This window comes from Spea bombifrons, chromosome 4 (assembly GCF_027358695.1).
Source record: "Spea bombifrons isolate aSpeBom1 chromosome 4, aSpeBom1.2.pri, whole genome shotgun sequence".
Taxonomy (NCBI): Eukaryota; Metazoa; Chordata; class Amphibia; order Anura; family Pelobatidae; genus Spea; species Spea bombifrons.
The window spans coordinates 99,248,957-99,271,548 of NC_071090.1; the positions used below are offsets into that span (position 1 = coordinate 99,248,957).

At 41.5% G+C, this 22,592-nt stretch overlaps 1 protein-coding gene across 1 annotated transcript; it reads left to right on the forward strand.

Moving 5' to 3' along the window:
* The first annotated feature begins 845 nt into the window (after positions 1-845).
* Positions 846-19,861, forward strand: NPC1L1 (NPC1 like intracellular cholesterol transporter 1). Its single transcript, XM_053462786.1, has 20 exons — positions 846-997; positions 1,534-2,865; positions 5,064-5,278; positions 5,800-5,900; positions 6,343-6,515; positions 6,835-6,963; positions 7,321-7,503; positions 8,229-8,343; positions 9,120-9,247; positions 9,493-9,630; positions 9,820-9,909; positions 11,436-11,626; positions 12,012-12,130; positions 12,418-12,544; positions 13,536-13,591; positions 13,931-14,081; positions 14,716-14,947; positions 15,905-16,018; positions 16,307-16,469; positions 19,322-19,861. Exons 1-20 carry the CDS (start codon positions 944-946, stop codon positions 19,489-19,491), a joined length of 3,981 nt encoding a protein of 1,326 aa, XP_053318761.1. The 5' UTR covers positions 846-943; the 3' UTR covers positions 19,492-19,861.
* The last annotated feature ends 2,731 nt before the right edge of the window (positions 19,862-22,592 follow it).

The following is a 22,592-nucleotide window of genomic DNA, read 5'->3' on the forward strand; positions in this document are numbered from 1 at the left end:
TGGACATTTACATAAAATCCCCACCAATGACATCTCCAAGCTTTGTATGGCCACTTTTGCCAATCCTTGCTCTGAAACAACTCAATGGCAAAGTGAAACTAACCAACGTTATCTTTTAGCATAATTACGTTGACTAATTAAAACGATTTGCTTGTGCCTTCGGTTTGTCGGTCATCATAATTGTTGCTGTAGACGTTGTTTTAAGAGGCTATTTGACCCCAAGGAAGATGAAATCTGTGACACAGCTAGCATGTGTAATTAATTCGATTTCCTGAAGTTATCTCACCTCCACTCATACTTTCAAAGTCTGCTTGAGCCAGTCAACGACAACCAGTAATTTAGCATTTTGGGGATATAGTTTGCTTGTGATGTATAATTCAGTTTTTTTCCATGCACCCATTGGCCCATCTGATCTGCCCCTTTTTCTTGCTGTAAAAGCAGAAAGGTAAGGCAGGTCGGTCTGAGGTATAAGCATGAAGGATTTGTAATACATCTCTTTAATCTGTAAACAGAGTTAAGTTGGTTTTATTTAGTGTATTTTACTGTAAAATGTCCAAATTGGGAGAACTGACATATCAGTTTTAGCAAAATTACTTTAATCACACTTATAGATTCCATTAAGCTAAATACGTCTGATTTTAGGACAATACCAGATGGGCTCTTTTTCTTCACTGAGCGTACGAGCCGATTTGGCTTGTGACCTGGCCTGTCCCCTCCTCCTCTGTCCCATTCTCTAGTTAATAAGAAGCAGGTTTTATCACACCTGCTGCTCCCAATTGGCTCCTGTGCAGGATCCGGAGCTTGAAAAAGACAGATCAATATTATCTTACTAGTTTGGCTTCCCATTCCGCACGTAACACTTGGAGCGACTCTTACCCTGTTCCTGGATATACCCCATCTGTCCTGACACCCAAGCCCTGGGGCAGGTTTGGAGGGATCAAGGATGCTGCCCAGGATTATTATAGTAGTGGTTCTGGGGGCAATGTCCCACCCTCAGGTGAGTTATTATTATTTTTTAAGGAACCGATACATTGTGATAACAAAGGCTTTCTCACCGGTCACAGAAACCTCTCCAGCGTCATCTTAGTAAAGTAAGACTCTTTATGTAGTAAATTCAGAACCTATTTACTAAAGTGAAATATACATTAACTTTACTACATACATAATATGTACATTAGTATAGTACATTTTGGCTCATCCCATTCAATGTCAGGTCAATAGAAAAGGGCATTTTAGATTATTCTAGTAAAATAATAATAATAAGGATATAATACAGTAACTGATTGGTTGTCTCGCTCGTTTTACTTAGGTTTAGTCGTTGAATACTTGCTCTAGTATCTGTCATCTGGATGTCTCTCCCACTATATTCACATACTGATTGTATTCATTTTAATACGCATTCAACATGTTTCTATCTGTTCCGTCTGTTGGCCTTAGCGCTCTGCCCTTTGTCATATCACAGTATTAACTGACGTGTGTGCTACTATGTATACATGTGGATATATGATGCTTATACACCGTTCTCTGTTCCAGGTCCACGGGGCAACCACTATCCACAGAAGCGGTTATTGTTCATTATATGACGAATGTGGGCTGAATCCAGAGGTGTCAAGCAGTCTGATCCCAGCTATAACTGCTTGTGAGTCCAATACTCCAGCCAGGAAACTAAGTGGAGCACATCTGGCACTCCTTAAGGACATCTGTCCAATGATCTATAATGGAGATAACAACACTTATGCTTGCTGCTCAATTAAACAGCTGCAGAGTATAGAGAAGAACTTTGCTCTTTCTAAGGTCATCTTAAGCAGATGCCCATCCTGTGCTGAGAACTTTGCCAATATCCATTGCCAGAACACCTGTAGCCCAGACCAGAGCACCTTCATCAATGTCACCCGCACCTTTCCCACCAATATCACAGGGCAGCCAGAGCAAGGCGCGCTAGAATATGGCTGCTACTACCGCAAGAGTTTTGCAGAAGATAGTTTTTATTCCTGTAAAAATGTACGTCTGCCTGCCACTGGGGGGTATGCTATTGCAACCATGTGTGGGAAATATGGTGCCGAGCTCTGCACCAGCCAACGGTGGCTGGACTTTCAGGGGGATATTAGCAATGGACTGGCACCACTGATCATTAACTTCGAGTTGCTAGACAATGACACAGAGGTTGGAAATGGCATTATTCCACACTCAAGCAAAGTTTGGAAATGCAACGAAGGCCCAGGAGGAAGCGAGGAGAATTCCTGCACATGTCAGGACTGCAAAGAATCATGTCCCAGAATCGCTCCTCCAGAACCCATCCCTGACCCATTCCAGATCGGAGCTCTTGATGGGTATTTGGTGGTGAGCATGGTGACCTGTGGAACCTTACTTCTCCTCTTCTTTCTGTTCCTGGGGTATAGATGTGCTAAAAGGTGCTGCAGGAAAGACAAAAAAACCAAAGAGCTTCCACGGGTTACAGAATCCAACCTGAGCTGCTCAGAGAAGCTGAGTTTAAAGACCAACAGGCTAATGGAAAGAGCCTTCCGCCGTTGGGGTACTACAGTTGCATCTTATCCCAAAACAGTTATTGGAATTTCAACCGTTATAGTGATTGTTCTCTCAGCTGGCATGATATTAATCCGTCTGACTACAGACCCGGTGGAATTATGGTCTGCACCCTACAGCCGAGCTAGACAAGAGAAGGACTTTCATGATGCCAATTTTGGGCCGTTCTTTAGAACCAACCAACTAATCATCACTGTGCAGAACCGTTCTTCATACTCCTATGACTCTCTTTTCTTTGGGAAACTGAACTTCAGTGGCATCCTCTCCCCTGACATACTCCTGGAATTGCTAGACCTCCAGACCAGACTGCAGAGTATCACGGTATGTGAATCTCCCTGCTGCAGTCAGCGGTAGGCATATTGTTGGTATATACAGTCTCTGAATAGGGAGGGAACTGGTAGGACCCACATTTTTGAAGCTTTACGTTGATTGTGAAAGGCAGTTCTCTTTCATTTTTAATTGTGGGATCATTTTAGGTCAGCTGTGTGCATGACTTGATGGAATACTAAGAATTCGTTATGGGTGCGCAGTAAGCCAGTGATTTATCCAAGACAAGAGGAACAAAATAATGCACAAGAGAAAGTTTAAAATGCTTGGTATTTGAGTAGCGCAGCTATAATGGCACTGCATACAGGAAATCACTACAGTCTTGACTGGTGTAATAAAAAATATTATAATTAGTTTACATATAAAGCAGAATGCATATGTATTTTCCATGGAGCTGTCCATTGGGAAGACACACAAAAGCAGGTGCCCTATATAATATATATTATATATTTCAATAGAACCCATCTGAAACTAATCAAGTTAAATGCATGTTTTAATGTATGTACTTTTAATGTAAAAGTAAGCATTAGAATATTATGATGCATAAAGATGCGTCAGGAATTGGATACGGGTAATCTTTAATGAACACAATCATTTTAGGGTCGAAAGAGTTACTGCTCACAAACATGTCTTGGCTTATTATAAAGATGAGATAATATGCATTATGTACTGATGGGAAAGTACTAGATAAATTAAATATATTAACAATGTTAAAAGCAGATTAACTGTATATGTTTAACTCTGCTCACTTTCCTAGTACGTATAGTTTTTTTAAATATAGAATATGTTTTTCAATAATTACATGGGATCCTCAATATACAGAATGTACAGTCATAATCTGTTATTATGAAATTGACTGTTTAGTAAGGATGACATAAATTATTAGATGAATTACCTTTTATCCACTGGGGTTAATATTTAGGTGCCTTCTAAATCTAATAGTCCTTGTAGCTCCTCATGGTCAATGTAAAACCCCTCTGTAAATGGACAGTGAGACACGCTGGGAAGGACACAGATGAGTTTTGTTGGTTGAGAACTAATATTGCTTTACCCAAAACAGTGTTAAATTACCATGTTGCATAATAGTAATAGTAAGTAAAAGTTATAGCAGAACAACATTTTTTATTATTATTTATTGTTTTATATAGCTCCACCAAATTCCGTAGCGCTGTACAATGGGTGGACAGGACATAACAAGTAGTATGTAGCATAACAATTTGACTTACAGAGACAACAGGTGAGGAGGGCCCTGCTCAAACGAGCTTACAGTCTAGAAATGAGAACGTAAAGGATATGGATTAACCAAGTGCCACAGTCCCAGACATGTATTGATATACATCGCTCTCCACACAGAGGGAAATATGTAAATGTTAACCGAAGTGTTAAAAATGAACTAATACAGAAGGGTGAATATCTAAGGCAACAACAGGTATCTCCTAACATTTCGACACGTAGCCTTTCTCAGGGGTATAGAAGCAGGAGGTAGCAGGTTGTATAAGGTTATGCTTTACAAGAGGTCCACCTTCTACTTTTGCTATAATTTACGGTGAAGGCATTGGTTTCAATGCTGCTTTGTGGTCTTCCTCTCACTTAATAATGGCTATAGAGTAGGCCTTCTCTCATTTTCATTACCCCTGGACTTGCTTCCTTGCCTTTGTATGTTCTCCTGTGGTTCTGGAATTGTTGGCCAGTTCAAACCTGTAGAGGGATCATGATATTAGGAATTCTCGTAGAAAAGAAGGTTGCCCCCTTCTGGCATATCCTCCAGGTCTGCTATTCTTCTCTTTTCTCTTTCCTTTCCTCACTGGTATCTCATATCAGCCATGTGTACCCTCTTTGACTATTGCCAACCTAGTGTAGAGCTTTCTGAGAGTTTAACATCTACATTGTGACAGAATAGCTCAGATAAGGCTCTAATGTCTCTATATTCCCAAACAGTGCCCCCTTTTACCTTTGCCCACCTTGTGCTGTCTGTCCTTAAATTTTACTGTGCTGTCTGCACAAAATATGAATACATTTATACCCTGCTAAAATCATTTAGGATTATATTTTCTATAGCTGCGCTCTGTAATACTGGATGTGATGAGAGTTAAATATAACGGGTTAGGCTTTATGAAGGCTTTAAAATAGTTATTGTTTTGCGATTTATAGTTATTTTGTGCTGATTAGACTCCAACCTTCGTCTATTCAAGGTGTGGTCAGAGAAACACCAGAAAAATATCAGCATTCAAGATATCTGCTATGCACCCCTGAATCCTTCAAACCCCTCAGCCGAGGACTGCTGTGTGAACAGCTTGATGCAATATTTCCAGAATAATCGCACCAGGTTCCTAATGGAGGTGACGCAGACCGTTTCTGGAGAAACTGCCACAGTAGGTTGGCGAGACCACTTCTTGTACTGTGTAAAGTAAGTAAGGTTATGATATGGACGTCTCGGTTGGTACAGGGCTTATGAAGGGAAGGGTTTAGCGTAGCTACAGGTCAGATTTCGAGTTCTGTGGGGTCAACATTTGAAGCAGTGGGTAGAAGAAATGAGTGGCATTATTAATGAAAATGACAAGTAGAGTAGAAGAGAATGTCAGTGCATATAAAGACCCTTGAGGTCAATATAGGAATAGCAGAGGAAGCTGCAGGACACGATCTAGGTATAGTGATTACTGGCCATATGGGAATACAGTGACAGTGTTGGTGAATGATGCATAAGAATAGTTGAGAATGATTTGGGAAGGGGCATAATGAGCACTGGGTGGATGAGGTTGCTAAGGGATTGGCACAGCGTGACTTGGGATACATGTTCAATGCAGAATCAGGGTGACAAGGGGAGTGGGGTGGTTCCAAGACATAGATGCGGCAGAAGGAAAAAATATTAATGCATTGGGTCTAGTTGGGAAGAAGGAGATTTATCATCCAATTGTTCTCTCTTTGCAGCTCTCCCCTGTCATTTCAAGACATCACTGACTTAGAGTTGAGCTGTATGGCAGACTATGGTGCCCCAGTCTTCCCGTTTCTGGCTGTGGGTGGATATGGTGGTAAGAAGGCAAATTCTACTGCTCTGACACCATAAATACCCTCTGACAAGTACCATCCCTCATATATGTGACCTCTCTGTAAATGACAGTTAATACCCTTACTCTTGTTTACGCAATTAACCTGAATGAGCACATTTAAACTACTGGAAACTCCTATGAAACTCCTGCATTTCCCTGTCCATACATTGTCTTCTCCTTCAAAGTATCTAAAACAATACTACTGGTACATAAAGTTTTGTAGTACTGCATAATAGTCCCAATGGGTATATTTCTAGAGAGATATCTAGCTGGTTTCGTCACTATACACACACACACACACACACACATTTGTTCATCCCTCTTCTCCGTTGTTTCTGGTTATTGTTAGTTCGCTTTTCCTACTTTTTTGTCTTCTTTCTCATTGCAGTTTTTGTTGATATAATTGTCCTTTCTCTTCCTACAGACAGTGATTACTCAGAATCAGAAGCCCTTATTCTCACAATTTCCCTAAATAATTTTGCCCGCAACGATCCCAGGTTTGATTATGTGTTGCTTTGGGAGAAGAGGTTCCTGGAAATTGTACAGGAGTATTTAGAAGACCCAAAAAGTAACTTCACCTTCTCTTATTTGGCCGAGGTAAGAAGCAATTAAAATCAGTCTGAAACTCTTCTATTTGTAGAAAAATTCAAATACAAGGACACGAGATCATAATCTAACAGATTCTTGTCTGTAATCGAAGAAAGTACTTTGCCATTGAGAGGGTGGTAGATGATATAGACTTCATGTCTAGAGATTCTAAAGGTTAAAACAGTGCAGTATGTTAAGTAGTAGGTCACGCTACCTGGGCTCTTGTATGCCGTCAAATTCTGTGTTTCTATGCTAATGAGACTTTATGTTCTGTATTTCCCGAACTGTTACATACCAATTTAACTTTTAAAATCTCTGTCCCTGACAGCGTTCCCTGGAGGATGAAATCAACAGGACAACTACAGAGGACATCCCTATCTTTACAATTAGTTACCTAGTAATCTTCTTGTACATAGCGCTTGCTCTCGGGGAGTACAGCAGTTGCCGACGTGTGCTGGTAAGATATTCCTCCATTGCTTTCAGACCTCTCACATGATCTCTATATCCCCCATGAAACCCACACAAGAGAGGTGTTCATGGATCAAGCAAGACTCACCCACATCAATAGATTCCATCACACTATATGGCCATATATTGCTCAGCCGGCCACTACATGAAAGTACCCCAAGTATAGCGAGTCCCATCCAATTTTTCATGGCTATATTGCTTGTCAATGAGCTGAATCAGTGGGACTGCCTTGCATTTTACCCCAAGTGAGGCAATTTAATGCCTTCTCTGGACTCATCTACATGTCAACAACTCAACGAGAAAGGATGTCTCTCACAATCTCCTGACCTCCCCTCTGTTTCCTTAGGTGGACTCGAAGATTACCCTAGGCTTGGGGGGGATCTTGGTTGTCCTGGGATCTGTTGTCTCATCTATGGGTTTCTTCTCTTACTTGGGTGTTCCATCTTCACTTATCATTGTGGAAGTCGTGCCTTTCCTAGTGCTGGCCGTGGGTGCAGACAACATCTTCATCTTTGTGTTGGAGCTACAGGTACAGTGACCCCCTCCTGACTGACGTGGCCAGACTGGAATTAGAAAAATCATGGATGGGCACTAAAATTGGCATATAACATTATATACAGTTATAGAGCATAAACATTTTATACAAGAAGCCCAAAGGCAGGTATTTTGCAGAGATAATGTTATGTTATGTAGTCTAACCATAACCAGAAAACCATAACAGACCACCTACAGGATAAGGTTAGTGGAACCCTCGCCCAAAGAAAGACCTAGCCCTGATAAAGCACAATAATAATAATAATAACCAAGGGGATGGGCATACACACCAAAAGTGATAATTTGAGCATGTTCAACAGAGAAAAGAAGCCCTGACCAGAATGGTAGATTTACCAATAACAATAGGTCACAGGCTAAATTTGGCAAGACAGAAAGCAGAAGATAGAACAATACAATAGAGCCAGTCACAACCTAAGAATATTATATATATATATATATATATAAATATATATAGTACGTATATATATTAGTTAAGCCACATTATTATATGCATGTAGGGCAACTTGTTCAAGGTAGCACTATCACCAAAAGCATGATCAACACCCGGCAGTGATCTACAGAGCATTGCTCTGCTGTGACATATATGTTTCTTTGTTATTAGCTCCATTATCGACTTAATTCAGTTACCATACAGCTGTCAATGACCTGCCAAACATTGCTCTGTTATCAGTGACGTTCTCTTGTGCTTATCATGTGCAGAGGGATGAGCGGAGAGAAGGAGAGAAGAGAGAGCAACACATTGGAAGGGTCCTGGGCAGTGTGGCCCCCAGCATGTTACTCTGCAGTGTTTCAGAGTCCCTCTGCTTCTTCCTGGGTAATGCACCTATTGTACCAATATATACACCATCATACTGTCACACAGTACAGGGGCTAATGGTAATGCAACATACCCATGTGGTATATAATCATATCTAGCTCAACATGAACCTTAGAATATAACATATGATGTCTTATCACTGCATGTACCCAGTCATGAGCCACTACCAAATAAGAATGGACACGCTAGGACGTTTGTTCTAAGGATAAGCTACATTCTTTAAGCAAACGCCTTGCTGGTTTTATGAGAAGTCCTGCGATGGTCACCACGTGCAAAGGCAACCACAGACAGGGGGCAAGGGAAGGATCTTTCACACGCTGGAATTGTGCCCAATAAACCTGCAGAGCAGTTTAGGAACTTAGGTGGCAAAAGAATAAATGAACATGAGTAGCGTTAAGTATGTGAGATAAGTGGCTGCCATGATATAAACACTGTTTTTAATTTTAATGTTGCTTAAAATTAATACTAGATGATCTTCTTTCCACTCAATTACCATAGCATGGATTACAGATAATTATACTATTATAGTATCCAACTATACAAACACATGTACCATTGTGTGTCCTGCTCATTTGTTACTATGTATTTATCTGGAAAAAGTACATGCTTAAATGTGGCTTCATTTCTCCTTTGACCTGGAAGGTGTATGAAACACACGTACGTTTGGTTAATGGGGTCACATTTAAGAAAAGTGGCAGTTTTAAATAGTGAAAGTAGTAAATCACCCATCCCATTCCCATATGTACTCATGGTGTTATTGCTCTTTGCAACAGGTGCCCTCACCAGTATGCCTGCTGTACGTACGTTTGCCCTGAATGCCGCTCTATCTATTCTCTTGGATTTTCTGCTGCAGATCACAATGTTTGTGGCTCTCGTGTCTTTGGATACTAAACGCCAGGAGGTAAAGCAGGGGGTTTGTTAATATGGCGCAACAACTTACTTCTGTAACATACTGGACAGAACACACAACACTAGGTTAATTTTTCAGACAAGATGTTCAAAACAAGAAAGCAACATTGCACATAAAGAGTTTTGCTATGCTTTAAAGTCTGTTTGTAAGGTAGCCCTGATCCAGGATTTCTAGCCGTGTCCAGGATCCCGGTGGCACCCTGCATTGCTCATTGTCTTCGCTCGTGTTCTTGCCAGGAATCTCGATATGACATCTGCTGCTGTGTAAAAGCCAAAGGTGGGAAACCCAAGAAAAAATCCAAGGGGCTGCTGATCACATTCATGAAGAAGGTGTATTGCCCCATACTGCTGAACCCGGTCAGCCGGGCCATAGTGGTGAGAACTCACACATATTACAGAACCTTTATTACCGATAGCTAATATAACAAGCTTTCTATCCAATGTACAGTGTACAATGGTATATTGCTGTCGCCTGTATACAGAACCATTTCTCCCAGTGTATCTTTCTCTCCGAATATACGCAGATCGATGTGTCTCTTACATGTCTCTTTTTCCTGTGTACAGATGGTGGTGTTTATATTCATGTTCTGCTGTGGGCTGTTTTTTATGCTGCACTGTCCTGTTGGACTAGATCAGGAGCTGTCTGTACCCCTGGTAAGCATCACAGATCAGGGTATTGCAAGGTGTTTTTTCTTTTAGTTTGATGTATGTGTAAATTGTATATGGAATTGTGTGTGTAGCGATGCTTGTACCGTGTGAGTGGATGGAATTGTGTGTGTAGCGATGCTTGTACCGTGTGTGTGGATGGAATTGTGTGTGTAGCGATGTTTGTACCACGTGAGTGGATGGAATTGTGTGTGTAGCGATGTTTGTACCGTGTGAGTGAATGGAATTGTGTGTGTAGCGATGCTTGTACCGTGTGAGTGGATGGAATTGTGTGTGTAGTGATGCTTGTACCGTGTGAGTGGAGTGGATGGAATTGTGTGTGTAGCGATGCTTGTACCGTGTGAGTGGAGTGGATGGAATTGTGTGTGTAGCGATGCTTGTACCGTGTGAGTGAATGGAATTGTGTGTGTAGCGATGCTTGTACCGTGTGAGTGGATGGAATTGTGTGTGTAGCGATGCTTGTACCGTGTGAGTGGATGGAATTGTGTGTGTAGCGCTGCTTGTACCGTGTGAGTGGATGGAATTGTGTGTGTAGCGCTGCTTGTACCGTGTGAGTGGATGGAATTGTGTGTGTAGCGATGCTTGTACCGTGTGAGTGGATGGAATTGTGTGTGTAGCGATGCTTGTACCGTGTGAGTGGATGGAATTGTGTGTGTAGCGTTGCTTGTACCGTGTGAGTGGATGGAATGGTGTGTGTAGCATTGCTTGTACCGTGTGAGTGGATGGAATTGTGTGTGTAGCGATGCTTGTACCGTGTGAGTGAATGGAATTGTGTGTGTAGCGATGCTTGTACCGTGTGAGTGGAGTGGATGGAATTGTGTGTGTAGCGATGCTTGTACCGTGTGAGTGGATGGAATGGTGTGTGTAGCATTGCTTGTACCGTGTGAGTGGATGGAATTGTGTGTGTAGTGATGCTTGTACCGTGTGAGTGGATGGAGTGAGCTCGGACAGCCTCCTCCAGATGGAGTAGAGGTTCCTATGCAGAGTGAGTGGATACAGTCTTACAGAGTGGCACCAGCAGTTGGGACATACCTGTAAAGTGTGAGTGGAGGTGGCTCCTTCCATGTGGTATATAAGCGCTTGTACATGCTATGGAGATACGCTTGTGTCCAGTGATTGGAATTCCCTGTGTAGAGTTGGGTCACAGTGGGTAAGGAATCATTCATAACCATTACATAAACAATGAGGAAACTGCTTTAATGGTATTTACCACTATTTACAAATGAACTGACTTTTGTGATGTAATATTAATCATCCAAACTTAGATCGTAAGCTGGCATTATTATTATTGCTATTATTATCTTTTATTTATTAAGCACCAACAAATTACACATGGCTGTACAATTTACAATTTAAGTGGGGAGAGTTAACAGAAACAAGTATACATTAATACATACAGACACATCAGGAGGAATGGTGGGCTCGAAAGGGCCCGGTTCAAGAATAGTATGGGTAAGTGAAATGAAATAATAAAATGAAAATAAAATAATGAAATAAACATTGCCTCTTTGCAGGATTCCTATGTGTTGAAATATTTCGAAGCTCTGAACAAGTACTTTGAGGTCGGTGTCCCGACATATTTTGTCACCACGTCAGGGTACAACTTCTCGAGCATTGATGGGATGAACGGTATCTGCTCCAGTGTTGGGTGTGATAACAATTCCATGACCCAAAAGATCCAGTATGCCACGCAATATCCTGAAAGGTGAGTGCTGAAGCTCACTGTGCGTAATAACAGTTCAACGCAACAGGGAGAGAGAGGGCATTTTCCTATTATTATCTGAGAATTCACCAGTCTTGGGTGACTGGACAGATTGAGAGGATGGCGATGTAACATGAATATTGAGTACATATTGATGGTGCTCTTGAGTCTGACCTTCAGATGGAGGCAGCACTAGACTTTGGTAAGGTCATGTAAGTGCACCTTCTAAATGCACCAATGTCCACCAACGCCACAGATTGCTAATGTTGTTATTTTGTATTATTGTATAATATTGTGCAGTAGTTGTAATTATGTAGATTTCTCCTGCAATGCTACAAAATCTACTTGTCTCATCCATGTGTAACGCAATGTCCTCATTTTGCCCTAGGTCTTACTTGGAGATTCCAGCATCCTCCTGGGTAGATGACTTTATAGACTGGCTAAATCCCACCTCCGACTGCTGCCGGTTACTATTATTCAACGGGACATTCTGTCCATCTACTAGCAGTAGGTACCACCAATGGAATGGGGTTGGGGTTGACAGACATAGCAGTAGGGATTTTTCAATATGAACTCAATTATCAGACAATCGTTTTGAGGATTTTTATTGTTCCTTTGTACTATAACCCGAGTGCCCCTTGACTCCCTTTCGATATTGCTTTATTGGCACTTCAAGTTAATTGAAAAGAATAATAAAAAATGTCGGCAAAACCATGTTATAAATATCAGAAAAGCTTCCGGCTAAGAGATTGTAAGAAGCTCCACTTGACTATATTTGTGTCCTTCCCTTCCAGCATCACCAGGGTGTTTGAGAAAATGTATCCAAAATCCGAGTGCAACACTGAGACCGACCCTGGAACAATTCAATAAGTATCTGCCACTATTCCTACAGGATTACCCAAACCTAAAGTGTCCCAAGGGGTGAGTAACATAGCAATGTGTAGAAGAGATGAGGACATGCTGGGACACTGATCTATACAAGCCAAATACACGCCAACATGGGCGTTTAACCCTTTCACTGACAGATCAAATTAAACAGGTGGTTAAAGTAATGGTTTCCCCCTTTGGAGAATCACCCAAAATGCATTTGCCCTTTTCCCTTGACCCCCAGCTCAGTGTTTGGCTGAACATATCTCCATAATTACCACCAGCCAGCTCCAGCACATGGTCGGGCCCGAGTTTCAGGGGGCTAATGACTCCTGTTCATATACACAGAAAGCGCTCCCAAAAGAGGTGCAGAAAGCTTCTTACGTAAGATGTTTTATCTTTCAGGGACATTCGGGTGTGCCACGCAGTTTCACCTACACAAGATTTGTACTTCAAAATGTTAAAAAAATAAATAATTTACTTTTAGTAAAAACTGCAATTGCTCCATTGTGATCAGACGTTTTGCACCACTGATTGGCTGCATGAAACCAGCTAATCAGTGGCAGGAAAACGCTCATATCAAAGTCAATAGGAAGGCTTTCTGCACATATGCACAACGGGTCTCATTCGTCCCCACAGCCCTCATCAAGCCAGAGCTCAACCTGACTGAGTGTATAAAAGCAGAGTCTTCTCATACTAAATATAATATCTCTGTGAAGTTCAGCAAATCCCTATTCATTTCTTGGCCCCAATAGAATAAAAATATTGCACAAGTCAAAACCAGCTCCCTAAATTCAAGATTACAAACCCCCAGAGCTAGGAGACACATTGTCAGAAGTCAGCTATTTTCCTATGTGCCTCGGGAGTTGGATCGCTTAGTAGCGGTAGGTAGGCTTTTGTTTTGTTTTTGCATTTGTCTGGATTGAAGATGGCTCATAGATTTGAGCCACCATTACTTATAATATTGACCTGATATTAACAGATATTCTATAATTGCCTTGTAAACGGTCTCATTGCAAAGGGCAACAATCTGGTTTCTTTGCAGGGGTCTGGGGGCGTATGATAATGCTGTCAAATTCAATGAACATGGAGACATCGTAGGTAAGAACATTAAGTAAAGTTGAACACTTATTTCCAAAACTCACTTTTCTTGCTGTCTCATTCCGCACCTCTAGCTCACATTATACTTCATTCCCCACTATGGCCTCCTTCCCCTGTTCTCTCCATCTTCCCTTCTTTTCTGCTAAGTACTAAACACAAAAACAAAAATGACCTGTGTCCTGAGGTTTATTTGTCTTAACAACCTAGAGCGCTCAATTAATGTTTCGTCTAAGTGGAACAGCACCTTTAAAGTTAATTGATGAGAGATTTATTAAGCATTGTGATGTGAGATGGTACTGCAGAAAATAAATAAGTTCCCGTTACCGGATTTACCCTTAGCTACTCGTTTCATGGCATATCACATACCTCTGAAGAACTCGCAGGAGTACACGGCTGCCTTAAAAACTGCGAGAGAACTGGCTGCCAGCATCACACAAACACTCAGACAGGTGCCGGGCACGGACCCCGAATTCGAGGTCTTCCCATACACGTAAGTGGACGTCTCACCTTGTGGTTATTTACATTCCCTTTTCTTTGGAAGTCTTAAGGATCAATTATGGTGTATAATTTTATAAGTGGTCCAATCACCATAAAAACCAGAAGAATGTCCAATCAGCAAGAAGGTTCTATTGGCTGTTATGGTGATATAGGACCACTTTTAGAACATTGTATAACAATTGCTCCTTACGAAACCTTTCCATTTTTTCTCCAGCACATTATATTAGGGTGACTCCGTATGTTGGGGATCACAGTCTAAGAGCTAGGGGGGCCACATGGTAGTGATGGATATATAGATTCCTTTATTCTTTCATGTTCAATCATTAGTACCTGCCACTGTGAGTGGCTGTGAGCCTTCTGTGATGTGGCATAAGCCAATGGCCCCCTGTGTGTTCCCATGAGGCACTGATTGTCCCTTCATAGTTACATGGGCTGAAAAAAGACATGCGTCCATCAAGATCAGCCTTTCCTATATCTGTGAATTGCTGTTGATCCAAAAGAAGGCAAAAAAAATTCCAGTTTGTGGCTCTGGATGCATGTGCTTTCACTGTGCACCAGTATGTGAGGCGTGTACTTTGTCTGTATGATGCATGCTGTACCTGTGCTAACTGAAGCCCTCTGTGCAGGATCACGTATGTGTATTATGAGCAGTACCTGACCATCGTCACGGAAGGGCTGATCATGCTCGCGCTCTGCCTCATTCCCACATTCCTTGTCTGCTGCATTCTGTTGGGTATGGACTTGCGATCCGGTTTCTTGAACCTACTCACCATCCTCATGATCCTTGTGGACACAGTTGGCGTCATGACCCTGTGGAGCATAGATTTCAATGCCATCTCCCTCATCAATCTGGTGACGGTTAGTGATGTCAGATTTCTTTGTGTCATATGCTAATGCATCTTATCACTCTTCCGTTAACCAGATGAGTTCTGTGCCAATTTCCTCTGATCACTCCGTTAATAAATGTGCTCTCTTCCCGTCTTTCCTCTCTGGGACTTTGCTCCTCTGTTCCTCATGTCACAGTTCTCTCTCCTCTCCATCCCCAATCATTTTGTCTGTAAATTCTCTTTACAAATATTTAGATTTCCTAAACCATTTGTATTCAAACCATGGTCCCAAACACAATATCAAAATATTACTAGACCTCCATATTATATCTTTGCTTATTTATTGATGCTTTCCAAGGTCATGGAAAGGATTCTGATATCCAATGACCTTTACAATTGGTTCCCAAAATAAAAACGATTACCCTAAACCACTATTCTACTTATCATTTTATCCACCCAACCACTTATCTTCTCCTCACATGGACAACAACAATTACATATAGCTAAAGGTTTGCACGTAACCATGTACACAGTTCCCAGGCTGGCCATTTCGCACACCGAGCAAATGTCACCCACAGTGACCTGTCTTGCAAGAATAGTGGAGTCCTGTACAATGTATTGTAAAATTAGTAACCTCATTAGTTTAACAATGCATTATACAAGACCAGCTCAACCCACATTTCAGGAGAAAATCACTGGGGTTGGCCCTTTAAAAAAGCATAGTGAAGCTAAAGATTTCACATTTTTCACCTCATATAAATTCAAAAGCAAAATCCCAGTTTAGTCTATGATTTTTCTGGCCTAGGCCAGCAAGGTCTAGGACAGAAAAGGTCCAGGGATAGGTGGCAGTCAGGGATGGGAGGCAGATCGTCCTATTGAGCGAGCAAGCTCTCCAGTGCAGCACTGACCAAGGAGCCCCCCTCTGTGTTTTTTTGTATCTTTGTTCTTCTGGTTTATTCATTTTTCCCCCCAAATTCTTCCCATTCAGGCCATTGGAATATCCGTCGAGTTTGTGTCTCATCTGACTCGCTCCTTTGCCATTAGCCTCAAACCCACCAAAGTGGATCGGGCAAAAGAAGCAACAATCAACATGGGAAGCGCTGTAAGTGACAAATCAGATGGGAGATATATCGGAGGGTAACTAGTATAGCACATGAATGATAAAACTGGGAAGGTTTTGTTGGGGCAGGTATGATAGGGCACTTAAATTGCAAAGCTATCGGGAGAAAGCAGAAGACAGCATGAGGGAAGAGACAGCACTAGGGGTGAGAAGAACGCAGGCGTAATAAAAAGACATTAAATAAGTAAAACGTTATTGGATGAGATGGTTAACCGCAGGAGAGGTAACTCTTACTGCATCCCAATGATCTTTTTTTGTCCTTGTTAATAGGTTTTTGCAGGAGTGGCAATGACTAACCTCCCTGGAATCATTGTCCTGGCATTTGCCAAAGCCCAGCTCATCCAGATCTTCTTTTTTCGCTTGAATCTGACTATAACTCTGCTTGGCCTGGTGCATGGACTCATCTTTCTGCCGGTTCTGCTCAGCTACTTTGGTAAGGATATATAATGAATGAAGGGATTGCTCATTTGAGTTGTGAACATGCCTTGCTTCGTAATATGCTTGTATCAGGGCTGTATTGTTCACCTTAGAGGTAACACTGATGGTGTCTTTTTTTATTTTAGTTTAGATGCATCGACTTCCTTTTTATTGCGTTAGTGTTATAACCTTATTAACTTTTTATATATGAAGTTGTTCGCAAAGCAGAAGGTACACTGTACAGGTTGAGTCAAAACCTCTACTGGAACAGAAATCAGCAATGGGGTAATGCTAAAGCCTGTAGCTAATAGCAAATAAACCCTTTATTAGGTATTACTGCCCCTTGAAACACATTTTGCATCAGGTAACTAATGTGCAAGGGGACAAAGCTACATTGTACAATATGTGTGTGTCCATTCACACAGGTATTATGACAGCAAAGAGAAGGACCACCTCATGCTTCAAAATGTTTGCAGGGAACATGTTTCAAAAGAATAATATTACACATTTAGATGATGGTGCTGCATAAATGAAAGTAATTACACTTACGGTCAGGAATAGGAACTCAGCACCATAGGGATTGTTAAAAAAAAAGAAAAAAAAAAAGATTCTGGATCAAAATCATGTGTAAGTGTTTGGCAAAGATTGCACAGGTTGGCTATTTAGGGCGCTGGCAAGCTGTTTATGGGAAAAAGGGCACAGACAAGCTGTTTGGGCGCACAGATTGCACAGACAAGCTGTTTTGAGGCAAAAGTGGCACTGTGGGACATGTTGCTTGTGAAGTCACGGAGCCACATGGCAATTTTTGCAAAGGCCCTGTGGTTTCTAGTTACGCTCCTCTATGGTGACAAGGCCACATGTTAAATCTTCCACCATCCAGGACCTTATTAATGTTGGAACACATGGAGCAAATGCTTCGGGGCACTTAGGTTCTGACTGGTCTAGGTGAGAGGTACACACCATTCCACAATGCGGCGATCCGATGGGGTCCCACGGCAGGTGGCAATTATCCTCCCTCGGTCATACTGCTCGCCTGGAAATGACATCACTTCTCGGCAAGTAGTGTCAGTAAGGGAGGATGATTGTCGCATGTTGCAGGACCTGATCAGATCACCACTCAGTAAGGGAGTCACAGGCCACGAAGAACACACAGGAGAGAAATGGACTGTATAAGTGTGTATAAGTGTGTATATGTGTGTATGTATATATAATGTAAGTTGGGGGGCAAAATAGAATTTAGAAAGAAAATGTAACAGTCAGACAAGCTAGATAAAAGAAATAAAAAGGAAAGCCATAAAAAGGTAAGGTTGAACTGGTGCCTGAGTGATCCAGCAGATGGCGTTAGTGATCCAGTGCTAGGCATTAGTGACGATGATATCTGCGGAATGACCAGCAAATATAATAGTAACTGGACTACATAAAGGGAAATATGTTTCAGAAAGAGGATTATGTACAGTGACAAAATGTGACTGTGCAGATAGAGAAGAGCATAGATGCCAACTTTCCCAAATTTGTTGGGAAGTGTCAAAAACCAGCCTCATGTCCTAGTCACCCTGGCAAATATCCCATTTATTGGAACTACACGCAACTTAGAATACACCGTGACTAAATCATAAAATATATCATCATCGGATGTTTGAGATTGGAGGAAAGCTATGTTTGATAACAGCATAGAGATTGAAACACAAAAATGATAACACAGGGTCCTTGCACGTTTTTGGCCCTTAAGCCCAACCGCAGAGATAAATATATCCTGCACATTAAAACGGAGTCATTTTCCATGGAGCAGATTCTTCACAGACATGTGGCTTTAACACGTTTGTTCTGGTCTAAATGAACCTCTCCTTCCTCTGCATTGTAAACATCCCATCATGTTCTACACAACAATCCCACACTTTAAAATAAATGTAACTCCTTAAGGATGTGGACTTGTTACGCTGCAGGAGCCAATCAATATTCACTGTGTCTTTCTTCTACCCCCATTTCACTTTGTCTTATCTAGCGCACCCACACAGATTATATAATGTTGGGGTTTTTTTCAGGGTAAAAATAGGCAAACTATTATTAAGTATTTTAAAAAAAATGTTTCCCATTATAAACAGTACACAGCCCATGTAGCCGTATTAGCCCAAGAGAAAAATGAGTCTTTATATATGTATAGTTGCATAGGCTTTTGGGTCCTTAGAGGTCTCTTCTTCAGATGGAATGCACATTCCAGCTTCTAAGACAGCATGGAACCACAGAACATGGCCGCTTCATGGCATGAAACATCATTTCTGTATTGAGGAGGCCGGAGACACAAAGATCTGCCCCAGCTCTCACCTCTAACCGCTACTCCCTGCTTTGGCTGCTAGCAACGTTGGGAGACATTTAGAGGGAATTAATAAGCCCAGGGCCTGACGAGGTGGACCTGGTGATTTAAGCCCAGCAACCCCCTGGTAACATAAGTGTGGCTGGCGGCTCGATGTGCCCGGCTGTATGCTATGTTTTTATGTGCATGTAGCGTGTCGCCAGGCATATCCAGCTGCAGGCTGGAGCAGCAGATCGACTGAGTGCTTGGTGCTGTTGGCCAGTGGCCCACCAGGAAATTGCCCCGTGTGCCAGGTGGCAGGGTGGGACCTGACCAGGTCTAAGGGGCTTCCGAGACTTCTTGGCATAGAAGTAGGCTCTTTGAAAGTAAGCCCTGATTAACAATGTCTGTAAATTTGGTTTATTGTATATATTTTTTTAATTCAAAATGATACATACATGGGGAGGGGCCCTTGAGCACAGCATGCAGGGGCCCTGAGATTTTGTGTTACGCTACGGCATATTACCAAGGGTAATGGATAGATTCCTGAAATAACGCAAGTCACTTTTGGTTTGTAGGTCCTGAAATTAACCGAGCCTTGTTACTGGAACGGCAGCTATATGAAGAGAAGATGACCAGGAAGCAGGAGGAAAATGTCTTCGAAAATGGATGTTTCCAAGAAGAGGAGAAATCACCAAATAACCAAGACTCACAAAAACAAAAGCACAGAAAGCACTCCAAGCCTTAAAATGGTGCCCACTTTGCACAACCAAAAGGCTCAGAGATTACCTCATGAACTTTTTTTTTTCAAAATGGCCTCTTCCCTGCACTGTAAATTAGCAGTTAACTCTTCGCTGCCCTGTGGAGTTGCGCAAAGTGTCAATGGCATGATGGGAACTGCAGGACGTTTTTACATAACCCTGTGCGGCAGCTGAACTTTTTTCAAAATACTAATTAAAGGGGGCTCTGACGACTCCCCCTGATGATTTATATAACATTAGAGGACACGTTAAAATGGTCTGAGAACAGGATGTTTGTGTGTTGGGTCGGTTAATTGCTTTTCGTTAATATATTAAAAATATAAATATTTTACAATAAAACACTATTTTTACACCTGGTCTTATGAAACAAGATTCTGAAAACATGAAAACAGATTTAGCCGTAATAAGTACTGTGATACCTTAAAGTCTTCCTCTTTAGAAGAGACAGTTCCTCATCTGGACCCAAATCTTTCTGTCCTTCAGCCCTCTTTTCCTCCACTGATGTCCATCTTTTTAGAATGCTTGTTGGGTATGAGGATATTACAGGAGATTTTAAATTGGGTACTTAAAATTCAGTATTCCTCTTCTAAATGACTTACACCTCCACATAAACCGGTATTAATAGGTCACAGAGTCACATAAAAGTCATAGTAAAGCGTACCTCTTTGGGAATATGAAACATTGGGAATCTTTCCTACCCTAGCCTGTTTTAAAAGATATGATATTTGTAAGAATGAAGAACACTGTTATTACCGAGGGCATAGAATTCATAAGAAAACTATAGCCATGGCAACTAAAATCTATGAACTTGCATCAAACATGTTGTACAATTTTATAGTTATCTCCATGGACAATCCTTCTGTGACCCCTAAGATATTCTGTCTGGTTCCAGAATTCCCCATAAATTTGTCCTCTCCTAACAATTACTCTGTATATGCATGAATATGGGATGGGTATTAGGTATATGGCTATCCTCAATCTAATTTGAGACCAATGACTGATATTAAGGTTGGAGTTGCTATAGCATGGAAAAAATGGCAGACCGCTTCTTATTGGTCATCAAATTCTACATTTCTATGTATTGGTGCAAGACAGGAATGGGTATTTGTTGGTAATTTGTTTATGTGCATACCTGGGAACTGTCTGAATGTGCTGACTTTAATAGTCAACCACAAAAAATCAATTGACTTACTAATGGTGGGAAAGAAATGATTCTAATTGTAGTCATCAGGGTCAGGATAGCTATTGCACCCCCTGGGCTCCAGGGCTCCAGGCAAAGAAAGGGTAAGAGGTATGATGAGGGGAAGTGTGGTAGAGTATGTTTTAGTGTGTGTGTGTGTGTGTTAGTGTGTGTAACTGTGTATGTGCTAGCGTGTATGTTGGTTACTGTGGGCAGAAGCCAAGGGGCCATTCAACTGTATGTACCCCCTTGCCAGAAGGTGACAGCCCGCCCCTGGTTGTCCTTATGAAAACCGTGCCAGTAAGTAAAGATATTTTCAGTTAAGTCATGCAGGGGTTTCAACTGCAAAATACTAGGGGGAACTATTTGGGAAGCTCAGATACCATTAGATCGCAGCAGCATATGACGGAATCAGCCCTGGACTGTGATCTTGATAATCTGCCTTTCACCTTGAGACTCAAAGCTCCCTGAGAGTGGGAAGGTATGCACAGCGGACACGGTTTATAGGAAGTCATGTTTCCTAACAGATGTCACCCATTGGTGCAAAGGGGAACTGCCACATTAAAGATAAAACGAGACCTGATCTTGACACCATGTATTCATGTTTCAACATACCAATTTTGAAGTTATTCAGATTTATGTTGCCCAGCTCCGCCATCACATCTGCCCACATTAAATATTTCTTCATTTCCCACGATCCTTCCACGAAAACTGGAATTCTACCGTCAGCACAAGACAAGCTTCCCGGTCTCGACATGTGCTGTTTTTGCTGACTGTGCCTGTGTTTTTAATGGAAGAGTTTTGTTTTGCTTTTTCACAGCTGTGCAGTTTTTGTAGAACTATTGTCACAAATGTTGTAAAGCAATGCTGCTATTTCAATTCTGATCCAACAACAAAATGGGATCTTACACACATACACACACACACACAAACAAAGTAGCATTGGTAAAGTAATGAACACGTGATCGGTAGCTGTATATCGGTGTATGAATTCAGTCTTCTAGAATGTGACAGTTCCCCTATAAAAGGTACTCGTGAATTTACTGTGAATTTGAGAATTATTATGGTCTAAAGCATATGTCGGTGCAAGTCTAAGTTTTAAGACATAGGACCAATGCAGTAGAAAAGTTGTATGTTTATTTCCTGTGATCTTCCAGTTTCACAAACCTACTAGCCGGTCTAATTTGTCAGTCCCTTTATTATGTACGGCTTTTTACAAGACAAAATGATGTATTTTATTTACACAATATATACATTTATGTTTCCTATACATATTATTGAGACTTTCAGGTTTGGAGAGAAAAAAAGCCTATACCTTAACATATCACCGCTACAAGATGATGATGATGATGTCAATCCAACTTAATAAGATGGACCATGGAACTCCTGTGGCTTGACTCAGAGACTCTGGCTGTAGCCCTGCTTACCTGGGGTCTCTGCCACCCATTGGCCACCCCCACTAAGGTTGTCTAGGGCCCCACCCCTCCACAAAGCCACTCCCCCATAAGAGGGAGCTCTCCTACTGACATTGACTGTCGGCCATTCTTGGAAAATCTGCCAAACTTTAATAATTTGATATTTTGTTCCAAAAACCAACTCGGCCACAACTGATTGATTGTCCATTCGCTTCTTTTTTAGATCTTCCTCCTTAAACAAAACGTGGGAACTCACTGGAGACAAACTGACTGTTTTGCATAATTCTTTTCTCCCTTTTATGCGTTGTTATTGCCTATACCAAGTAGGAATCTTGTAATCACAGCCTTTGACGCAAATCAAGTCTTTATTTACATGATAGCAACACTCTGCAGAATGGATAAAAGGTGCATTTTACTTCTAACGAATTCCACGCTCTGTAAAGTGTCCATGAAGCTAAAAAAAATAAATACCCATCATATTCTGGAAGGTCAA